Below are 10,609 nucleotides of genomic sequence, written 5' to 3'. Positions count from 1 at the left end.
AAAACAGGGTCACGTACCTTCGAAAACTAGGTCAATAGGTCAAATAATAGAAAAACCTTGTGACCTCTCTAGAGACCATATTTTTCAATGGATCTTCATGAAAATTTGTCAGAATTTTTATCTTGATAATATCTAGGTCAAGTTCAAAACTGGGTCACATGAGCTCTAAAACTAGGTCACTATGTCAAATAATAGAAAAAACGATGTCATACTCAGAACTGGGTCATGTGGGAAGAGGTGAGCGATTCAGGACCATCATGGTCCTCTTGTTTACAATTCCAATTCGTATTTTTTCTACTCCTTTCAATTCCAAGCAGTACCTATAAGAATTAAGGACCATAAACCAGTACTTTAGTTTTGTACTAACAGTCAGTTATCATTTCCTGTGTCTCTGTATGTAACTGACAACTTCCTCACTTGCAACAGAGGTGGAGGGTGAATCTCTTTATTGTCTTCTGATAAAAAAGACATGCAGAACAATAACCTGCCTCACAACTCAAACTCTGAACTTCAAGACTCAGGAAAGGAGGTAAAAGAAACAGAATTGAAATGGTTTGTTTATTTCATACAGCTCTTGCACATTCTGCTTTGATTTTGCTTGTTTCACATAACTATTTCATTTTACACAATAACAAAATGCTGGTATGAAACTGCAATCTTGCTTTACCCCTTCATCTGTTCATTATATCGTGAAGTCATTATAATTAACTAATTTTCTTGGATCTAAACACCAGACTTACTGATAAATATATATGAAAATTTGACAATTTATGATATTAATTTTGCCTGTCGTACTGTTTTTCTGTAGTGAACTTTTCATAACAATCGTAACAAATCTTCACACTATAAATGTGTCAAACAGTTTACATTAAATGATTTCATGTTAATTTATAAAAGACAGGTGTCCAAAGTCTGATCTATATGCTTTACAATTACAGCTCTTCCATCTTCTCTGCATCATCTTCCTCGATCACTTGGACCAGTTTCTTCTCCAGCTTCGCCGACCGTGCTGAAAAACAGGCATATTACATGCATATTAAAGTAACAGCCTCCATTTAACCTTAAGAATATAAAAAATTTAATTAGAATATGTAAATGACAGATTCGCAAATGGCTTGGTATGAAATGAGAGCAAAATAAAGCCCTTTTTGACAACATTTTAAAATCTGTTGGGGGAAAAATGTGTGCATTAGGACCATACCAAAAACTGAGTACTTGGAAAAAACACATCTAATCTACGAATATTACAGATACCTTTAACTGATACATGTAAACTGAGAATTTCAATACACTAGATCAACCTTAGTTTCAAATCTCTTTTTACTTTCATGATTAACCTCCCTTTCATTTACAACTGCAATAACTTTACAGCCATGGGTAAACATGTATTATTGTGAAAAAGTGCAATAATAATGATTTATACAGATAAAGAAATTTGCACTTCAACTTGTATATTCATATTAGTGTTTCTCTAATGCAGGGTAGCATACCAAATAGTTCAACTTATTCAACATGAAAGAATACATACCTGCAGGTGATTTAATAAGGTGGATATTTTTCTCAACCTCTTTCATATCTGCTTCCTTACGTAATTCTTTGCCCTTCTTTAATCTGAAAAATTAAAATAAAATGATAGAATGCCCGAGTGTAAACAAGCATTTTCTTTCATTTGACTTTGTGACCTAGTTTTTGACCCCAAATGACCCAGATTAAAGCTTGTCCATGATTATATGTAAACAAACATTCTGACAAAGTTTCGTGAAGATTGGAGCAAAAAAGTGGCCTCTAGAGTATAAACAAGTTTTTACTTTGATTTTACTAAGTGACCTAGTTTTTTATCCTACATGGCAACCAGAGTTCTGCTTGGAATTAAATTCTTTGAACAATTTTGAAAGAGGACCACCCAAGGATCATTCCTGTGAAGTTCGGTGTAATTCTGCCCAGTGGTTTTCAAGAAGAAGTTTTTTTTAGGAATTGTTGATGGACACACGACGCACGACGGGCCTTTGGCTCAGGTGAGCTAAAAAGCCAAAGTAATTGAAAGTAATTAGATTTAATTGACAATAACAACCCAAATCAGTAATTAATTAATTTCAATTACTTTAATTTAGTTTGTGCTTAATTATTCATTATTTTCAATTAGATCAAAATTTGTAATTAACTATAATTAATTAAATTACAATTATAATTAGGCACATCCCTGGTCAAAATCATACAAGACTTCATGATACCAAACATTCTGACCAAGTTTAATGAAGACTGAATCAAAAAAGTGGCCCCTAGCGTTAACAAGATTTTCCTTTGATCTAACCTAGTGCCCTAGTTTTTGACCCAACATGACCCAGATTCAAACTTGGCCTAAAGATCATCAAGATAAACATTCTGACCATGTTTCATGAAGATAGGGTCATAAATATGGCCTCTTAGACTGTTAACAAGCTTTTCCTTTGATTTGACCGGGTGACCTAGTTTTTGATCCCACATGACCCTGATTCAAACTTTACCTAGAGTTCATCAAGACAGACATTCTGACTAATTCTCATGAGTTTCAAACTTAAAATGTGGTATCTAGAATGTTAACAAGATTTTCCTTTGATCTTGCCTAATGACCTAGCTTTTGACCCCACATGACCCAGATTCAAACTTGGTCTAAAGATCACCAAACTAAACATTCTGACCAAGTTTCAAGAAGATAGGGTCTTAAATGTGACCTCTAGAGTGTTAACAAGCTTTTCCTTTGATCTGACCGGGTGACCTAGTTTTTGACCCAACATGACCCAGATTCGAACTTGGCCTAGAGCTCATCAAGATAAACATTCTGACCAAGTTCCACAAAGTTAGGGTCATAAATGTGGCCTCTAGAGTGTTAACAAGCTTTTCCTTTGATTTGGCCGGGTGACCTAGTTTTTGAATAAACATGACCCAGATTCGAACTTGGCCTAGAGGTCATCAAGATACACTTTCTGACCAAGTTTCACGAAGATAGGGTCATAAATGTGGCCTCTAGACTGATAACAAGCTTTTCCTTTGATTTGACCTGGTGACCTAGTTTCTGACCCCAGATGAGCCAATATCGAACTCGTCCAAGATTTTATTGAGGGTAACATTCTGACCAAGTTTCATTAAGATTGGGCCAAAACTGTGACTTCTATAGTGTTAACAGTCAAATTGTTGACGACAACGGACGACTGACGACGACAGACACAGGGTGATCGCAAAAGCTCACTTTGAGCACTTCCTGCTCTGGTGAGCTAATAAAAAAATTTATCACTTCATGTCTGCAGTATATAAGATTCTTTCACTGGTTGTAAGTGCAGATGGGAATTTCCGGCCTCGAGTGTAACTGTATAGGCGGTAACGAGGCTCCTGCCGAGTTACTGCCTAAACAGTTACCCGAGAGCCGGATATTCCTATCTGCACCTATAACCAGTGACAGAATCTTTTTCTTGCATACAGATTTCAAATAATAATAATAAAATCAATCAAACGGCTTTCTTTTTAGAACTATTTCTTATAGCAGAGTATTTAAACAAAGCACGGGAAACCAACGTCCATAAACAGGAAAGACGTCATGACGTTTCAAAGACAAATAACAATGTTTAGTTCCGGTTTTGTTTTATCAGTTGCAGCATAACGTTATGGATTTTTGATAAAATAACATGTTTTGAATCGAGAAATATACTATCAGGAACAAAAGGAACTGTCAAGGTATTGGATTTTTATTCCGTTGTTTGAAATAAAATATAAGTTACTACATAAATCTTCTACATGTATGTATGTCATTTACAGCACGAGAGTCATCTTACACTCCGGGGTGTAAGATGGATTTTTCCAGCACCGGTAAAAATACCGGAAATCCGAGTCTGGTATGCAAGAAAGTGCAATCTGCACCTCATTGAAAGCATAAACAAATGTGATGAAAACCAAAAGGTATAAATATAATTAATACGTGTAAATAGCATTTACTGAATAGACATATATTCTGAGTAAAAACAAGAGAGGGGCATTAAAAATAATGTACATTGTACCTGTTAAGTATGAATTGATTCTGTCTTCTGCTTTTAATCTCTGTAATTCTTTGCATGGCTTTCACTATAAAGTATCAAAAATATCAATCAAATTATACTACTTTAATAAATGCAGCACTGCGTGAGAAAGACCCAAATGCATTATTCTTTGTATCACATATTAGCTTGTTTCACTGAAACAGCAAAATTTCTTCTACCTTTACCTATCATAGACTAAGCAAATTTGACCAACATTTCCCTAAACATAAAACAATGTCAAAATGTTATTAGTGTAAAATAAAATAGTGTACTACCAAAATAACATCCGTGCTGGCTGATCATGGTCTGCACTGTTTGCTATTCAGTCAGTAAATTTTCAGTGAACACCCCTTCCAACAATAAATGGTATTGCCCAAAATGAATTATAGACCAGTCCATTTTAGATATTTCGCAGGCTAAGGGTTAAAATTATGTATAATATCTGACAAAAAAACAAAGCTTCTTTCAGGGGTTCCATTTGACCCGGGACCCCGGGTCCGGACCCGGGAGATTTTCAAAAGACGCTCAAAGGACCCGGCATGATAATTGCCTGTGCGTCACTCGGGGACACGGAGACATTTTCCTTTGATAATCCTTCCTCTTATCAGTCCTTTCCTACAGTAAAACTGTGTCCACGATAAACACGTGTATTCAAAATAAACACTCGCGGTCATGCCCTCCTGCCTTTGATCTTCTGCTAAATCCCGCCCTTTATCCTGTGGACATGCCACGCTGATTTTTCTTTATCAGCAAGTTACGTCACGGCCAGTGCACATAGGTAATGAGAATCAACGAAGTGTTAACATTAATTGATAAAGCGTTACCCGTATTGAGCCAGCATACTGTCCAAAAAGGCGCCAATTATTAAATTATCGTAATTAAGAGACCAGCTGATTACCGAGCATGTGAAAAGTGTCCTGCAAGATTTCTTCATGCAAACTTTAAATTAGACCATTGTTTAATGATCGTACCTTAATTTCAACAAGAAAATCCACAAATTTAAATGAATTTGGAAAGCAAAAATAAGTTTAGAATGTCCGTTCACGATTCTAATTACACCCGATGACATATGCAATTTTTCCAAAATTCACTAAAAAAAACTGACTTTCATGCAATTTTTAATGAAAAGTAGCATCATTATTTGAGGAACTATCTCAGGTTTACCTTAGTGGACCAAGTTAACTGGGCAAAAACAACATTTCAGACGACATTCCGAAAGTGTACCAGTATCCGGATAGTACGTTTTGGATACATTTTTACAGAGTGTTTTAGCACTTTTCTGCTAACAAATAAAAATATTGAAGAAAAACCTCATCAAATTAAAATGAATTTTGATAAATATTAATTTACAATATGAGATTATATGACCTGAAACAGAAATTGTTATTATGCTGTAACATGTTCTTGGTTTTAGTAGCTATTAATTACATAGCATTACTATATACGAAAATATAGTCAATTGTATCGATGTGTTGGGGCAGGACTCTTGTATTTTGAAAAAGGACCCTTCAAAATTTGGACCCAAGGGTCCTGGGACTCTTGGGTTTTCAGGTCTAGTGGAACCCCTGTTCTTTAAAGCACAAGTATTGAAATCTGAAGCTCTCTTTTAACTGTTATATGACCTAGAAATGAAATATTGATTGACTCCCTTCTAACCTTTCTTCATTAATCTACAGATAGTCTGTCTTCAGACCCCATGTTTTGTTCATGAGGCTTTTCAAATTTTGTATAATTATGTCCCATTTATTTTCAAAACAGAGATAATCAGAGCCAAGAAAGATCGGTCTGAATATATTAGAATAAGGAATGGAAAAAAACTTTAAAAAGATTTAACCACATAAAATAAAGTCGTTATTATTATTATTATTATAACTAGCTGGTAGCCAGACTAACCTACAGAGAACTGAAACTGAATAAAACGTTTACTTGCTCTTTAAAAAAAATAAAGGGGGGGAAAGGTCGCACTGACACAATTTAGATCATATGGCAACTTTACAGCTTTGACAGTGAAGGAAGACCCCAGGTGCCCCTCCGTGCATTATTATTTCATCATGAGCGGGCACCTGGGTAGAACCACCAACCTTCCATAAGCCAGTTGGATGGCTTCCTCATATGAAGAATGCAATGCCCCGAGTGAGACTCGAACCCACATCTATGAAGGGCGAGAACATTGTAATTCAAAGTCAGTGACCTTAACCACTTGGACACGGAGGCCCCATCAATAACCTTAGCTTAAAGTGGCATTATGCGCATCTTACAGCACGTAGTGTGTTTTTGGTGAATGTTTTATAAAAGCAAGTTTTCGGTTGCTGTGCATTTAAATGTGTTTAATTAACAATAATGCTGCATAAATATTTGAAAGTGATGCTTTAGAAATGAAGAAATCGGACTTATAAAAAATAGTTCATTTCTTCAGTCTTGTACGCAATGATCTCCCTTACCTATAAGTAGAGATTTCTGAGGTTGAAGGGAAGCAACTCCTGCAAGCAGTTTGACTTTTCTTAAAAAGACTGCCCCAGTCAAAATAAGAAAAGTCATATTTAAAAAGTTATTATTTCGTAATGGTAACAGGAAGAGTTTGGTATACTGGGTTAAAAACTATAATTTCCTCCACCCTTTTTACACACATATCTATATGTGCTGTATTTTTACTTGAAAAATGCGTATAATTCCACTTTAAATTTTATGAAATGAAGACAAAAATTTGGATACAAAGAAAGTAAAAGCAAAAACATAACTTGAAAAAGATAGTACTTGGAAAGAATAAATCTTACCTGTGTTAGTCCAAAGTTGTCTGTTATATTTTACAGGTACATTTCTTCTCTTTTCGAACTCAAATGATGGATCCACTGCCAGATCTTTCCCTGCAGCTTTTCTGAAAGCTTTTGTCCACCGTGACTTTCTGGGATTACGCTTCTTTTTGAAAGCTTTGTGGCATTTTGAACGACAAAATTTGAAAATCTGTAATGATACAAATATTGAAATTAAACGTAAGTCAATTTTTTCTCAACAAAAGCAATGCAACATAACCAAATTTAAAAAAACTTAAAACTGAAAAATGATTCATTTGTACAGAAAGAAACAAATAAAATGATTCATTCAAGAAAATATTGCACCTCTACACATCCAAACCGATTAGTAGTATGAGAAAATTCACCGCAAAATACTATCTTTGGATACATGCCTAAAACAATTAAACATACTCATGGATGAACTCAAGTAGAACCCACTGGATAATCTTGGAAAACATCCCTCTGGATAAACCTGCATATCTTTCCTATGGAAAGCTTTGTTTTGAAAACACATTCATTGACAACAATATTTAGGCTAGAGGTTGGAAGTGGTTTAGATTTTGTTGTGAATCAGTGTCTCTGCCATGAGAAACTGAGAAGAAGTGACAGGTGCACAATGGAAGACAAATATCAATTGTACAAAATGATATATACATTTTGTAGTACTCATCTGCCAAACTACATGATTTGCATGAGTATTTGCACAAACTAAATGGGTCAGTATTTTAAGTCACAATGGCATTTTCTTTCTGGTGTGAATTACATCAGAACATCACTGTCATTGATCATTTCCATGACTGGCATACTTGATTCATTTTGCTGCACCAGATCTGCACTATTTGTACGTGAATCAAATATTTCAGTGCACACCCAACACCAAAAGTGGTGTACAAAACAGTTTTTCAAATTTATCAAGATATAATATATATGAGAATCCACTTGTAAAGTCAAAACAATAAGGGTACACATTCTGTGATTTCAAATAAAATCAGAATATGATATTTTTTAAGTAAAAAAACAATTATTTTTCATAAAACTTGTGTAAAATACTTGTAAGTTGTATTTCAAAACAATCATGATTAGAATAATAATATTCCAGTATTTAAAACTTTACACTTGAAGCTACGAAATGACCAATTTGAAATCGTCAAGTGGGACGAAATGACCAAAGTGGGACGAGTTGACTGGGGGACAAGTTGACTGTTGATGTGACAGGTGCGAGGATATATCTACCCTGACACCGGTTTCAATAAACGGCAGACCGATGGAACTAAACTGCAGAAACAAAACACAAAATATACATTCATAAAATGTCAGCGAGACAAGATTATGCTTTAATCGTTAATGTCAACATAAATTCATTATCAGAGATGCAATCATTACAAATACTTTGTACATGTACCAGAAAATGTTCCCAACGGATTTCACTGGGGATTTCCTGGCAGAAATATGCAGAATAAGTTTGGACGTGACGGAGACAACGACATTCAAAAGTTATCACGCTGTCCCGAAACGTCCTATTATTTGGACTAGGATCAAATAAGTCTGACTGGTCAGTATTTTATGACTTTTTTGCATTTTTTTTAGCAATAGCGAAGCTTTAAAATATCAGATCAGAAATACACCATCCCTACAAGCCAAACGAGTAAGGCTTGTTTAGACTATTGAATTTTCAATGGAAATGTCTAGGGGTACGGATTCGTACCTCTAAAATCAGTTTCTAGAGGTACGTATCCGTACCCCTAGACACTTCCATTTTCAATTCAGCAGGCCAAATGTAGCAAAACATTGATTGGATGAAGCCTCTCCACGTGATAATAACACATGCACATGCTCACTAAATATATTAAAGAAATAAATCAGGTTTAACTCTGGATTTATGTCGAACTTCTGATGGAATATGTTGTCCGCAGTTTGGTACATATCCAGCAACTAGTGCACATGTATGTAGGCAAAATCTACAGCCTGAACTACTCATTTACAAACAGACTTCACAGTATAAATCTTACCTTACAATCATTACGAACAAACTGTATCCCATGTCCAGGGTATACTGTAGATGAACAAAAGTAACACTTTTCTAAACGCATGTTTTCAATGTAGATTGCAATAAACCATTTCCGGAAAGGGAGAAAACTCAGGAATGGGACAGGAACGTGGCCGTTCCCCGTACTATACCGTACAAGATAACATATACTTTTGTTTAAAAGGTAAAAGTAAAGACAAACTTAATTTACCGTAGCTTTGTGAAACAACGAACATAAGCTCTATAAAACTCTTGTTCGCTCAGCAAAATAGAGTACATATATGTCGTGTTAATGTTGATGGTGGGTATGACATTGTCATTTTACAATACTTAGGTACATTTGAAGGTAAGTTTTATTTAGCGTACTATATAAGCAACAGCTAACAATAGCTACAAATCTAAGCCTATTTAACTGGGCTTATTTTACCTCCTGGTACAACCCTTAAAATCAATATTTACTGAGTGCCCAGCTATATAGAACAACCAGTGCCATCCAGTATTGGCAATTTTTGAAGCATTATACGACGGTATCTGAGCAAAATATGTTCGAATTATCGGTAGTTCGAGCCATCGGACAAAATACGTTATAGAAGGATTTTACCGGGGCCTTATGACGAGTTCGATCGAAGGGTGGTGTACGAATTATCCAAGTTTGAGTGAACGAAGTTTGGCTGTATATGAGAGAATGACGCGGTAATGATGATAATTTTAAATTAGTGATGGCATTGGAGTAATCGACAGTAATAAAACACTACTGATACTAGTAATGCAAACACTGAACATATCTTACGAATCAAGCATTAAAACATAATTTTGTATTGTAGAGAGGGTTTATTTGCCAAAGGTCAGATCTGCCCGGAAAAAAAACTTGGCGGATAAGTGTCTCAATAACTCCGTGGCACCGGGAACAACGGAGCAGGGCGAACAAGAGCCTCGATATCTCAGTCATCCCAGGAACCCACCGGGTGAACCAAAGCCTAAATAATTCAAGGACCCCGAAAAGCCATCGAGCGAACAAGAACCTCTATAACTTAGTCACCAAGGGAATGTATTTGACTGACCCGAAAAACTTAAGTACTGAATTGCTTAGCTAAGTCTATTATTTCAAATGCTTGTTTTGCCTTTTATGCGTCTTCAATATTGACTTTTTCATCTATATAAGAACTGTATATGACAATTATTTTATAGATTAAAACACAACAGTTCTGAATTTTACAGAAAACTAAGTACAGAAATAAATTCGTTATATCGTGCTTAAATAGAAATATCATATTTGCGTGAATGAAACAAGTACTGCCGACAAATACTAACCATTGTATAATTTAGCTGTAAATACATGGTTATATAAAAAAAAATCAACATTAAATAACAATAACTTAGGCAATAGCAGGGTTTAAAAATAACAGACTTAACTATGTTACTTAATCATTATTTTATAATCTCTGTTCATGTCTCATAAATCAGCAGTGGCTTTTACGAGCCTTTTCAACTGACCCGGACTAGAGAAACTTCACACGCAGAGTGAATTTATAAAGCACAGTATCCAATTACGGCAGGGCGCCTAGCTATACAGATGGACCGGCATACTACACTACCAATATCACATTCACAAAAATGAATGCTTCATTGATAGCTTATATACCAGCACACACAGTACAACACATTGGAACTGGTATATTATTATCATATCATTATTTTATAATCTCTGTTCATGTCTCATAAATCAGCAGTGGCTTTTACAAGCC

The 10,609-nt window shown here is 35.2% G+C and overlaps 1 protein-coding gene across 1 annotated transcript; it reads right to left on the bottom strand.

The window, feature by feature from the left end:
• Window positions 1-544: 544 nt before the first annotated feature.
• Window positions 545-8,994, bottom strand: LOC123522966 (probable ribosome biogenesis protein RLP24). Its single transcript, XM_053549458.1, has 5 exons — window positions 8,848-8,994; window positions 6,821-7,007; window positions 4,029-4,092; window positions 1,529-1,611; window positions 545-1,009 (listed from the first exon to the last, which is right to left on the bottom strand). The coding sequence occupies exons 1-5, from the start codon at window positions 8,926-8,928 to the stop codon at window positions 933-935; spliced, it is 492 nt and encodes a 163-aa protein (XP_053405433.1). The 5' UTR covers window positions 8,929-8,994; the 3' UTR covers window positions 545-932.
• Between the last annotated feature and the right edge of the window lie 1,615 nt (window positions 8,995-10,609).

Source organism: Mercenaria mercenaria, chromosome 8 (assembly GCF_021730395.1).
Source record: "Mercenaria mercenaria strain notata chromosome 8, MADL_Memer_1, whole genome shotgun sequence".
Classification (NCBI taxonomy): domain Eukaryota; kingdom Metazoa; phylum Mollusca; class Bivalvia; order Venerida; family Veneridae; genus Mercenaria; species Mercenaria mercenaria.
The sequence above is the reverse complement of the archived record's forward strand: the minus strand, read 5'-3'. Positions and strand labels throughout refer to the sequence as shown.

Bases quoted from the DNA above. Each gene is read 5' to 3' on its own strand.
- LOC123522966 (XM_053549458.1), bottom strand. From the start codon at position 8,928: ATGCGTTTAGAAAAGTGTTACTTTTGTTCATCTACAGTATACCCTGGA. The intron at 4,093-6,820 runs GTAAGATTTATT...GATACTTTATAG, and splicing joins ACAACTTTGGACTAACACAG to TGAAAGCCATGCAAAGAATT. The intron at 1,010-1,528 runs GTATGTATTCTT...CCTGTTTTTCAG, and splicing joins CCTTATTAAATCACCTGCAG to CACGGTCGGCGAAGCTGGAG.